At 54.4% G+C, this 406-nt stretch overlaps 1 protein-coding gene across 1 annotated transcript in view; it reads left to right on the forward strand.

Moving 5' to 3' along the window:
* The window catches only part of LOC119586293 (leukocyte elastase inhibitor-like), a gene marked incomplete at its 3' end in the record, with an annotated part of 14,034 nt that extends 13,628 nt beyond the window's left edge, over positions 1-406 (forward strand). Inside the window, 1 exon segment of the mRNA XM_037935000.1 lies at positions 106-406. Within this exon segment, the coding sequence (XP_037790928.1) occupies positions 106-406 (301 nt within the window).

Consider the following 406-nt stretch of genomic DNA (forward strand, 5'->3'; position numbering starts at 1 on the left):
AAGGTGGTAAGAGGTAGAAACGGAAAGAAAAAAAAAAGACGTAAATACCTAGATGTTATACAACCCGAGACTAACCCCGTTCCCCTCCCTCCCTCCTACCAACAGGCTCTCAAGAACATAGGGATCCGCAGCGTCTTCGACCCCGAGTACGCCAACTTCAGCTCCTTCGCCCCGACCCCGAGGATGAGCGTGAGCAAGTCCGTGCACAAAGCTTTCATCGAAGTGAACGAAGAGGGTTCTGAGGCGGCGGCGGCCACGGCCCTCGCCATCAACATCCGCACGAGACCGACTCCCCCCGTGAGCTTCGTTTGCGACAGGCCGTTCATTTTCTTCATCTACGACAACGACACGGAAAACATCCTCTTCTTGGGAGTGTTCAGGAATCACCTGGAGGCGCTTCAGCATT

This window comes from Penaeus monodon, chromosome 21, assembly GCF_015228065.2.
Source record: "Penaeus monodon isolate SGIC_2016 chromosome 21, NSTDA_Pmon_1, whole genome shotgun sequence".
Lineage (NCBI taxonomy): Eukaryota > Metazoa > Arthropoda > Malacostraca > Decapoda > Penaeidae > Penaeus > Penaeus monodon.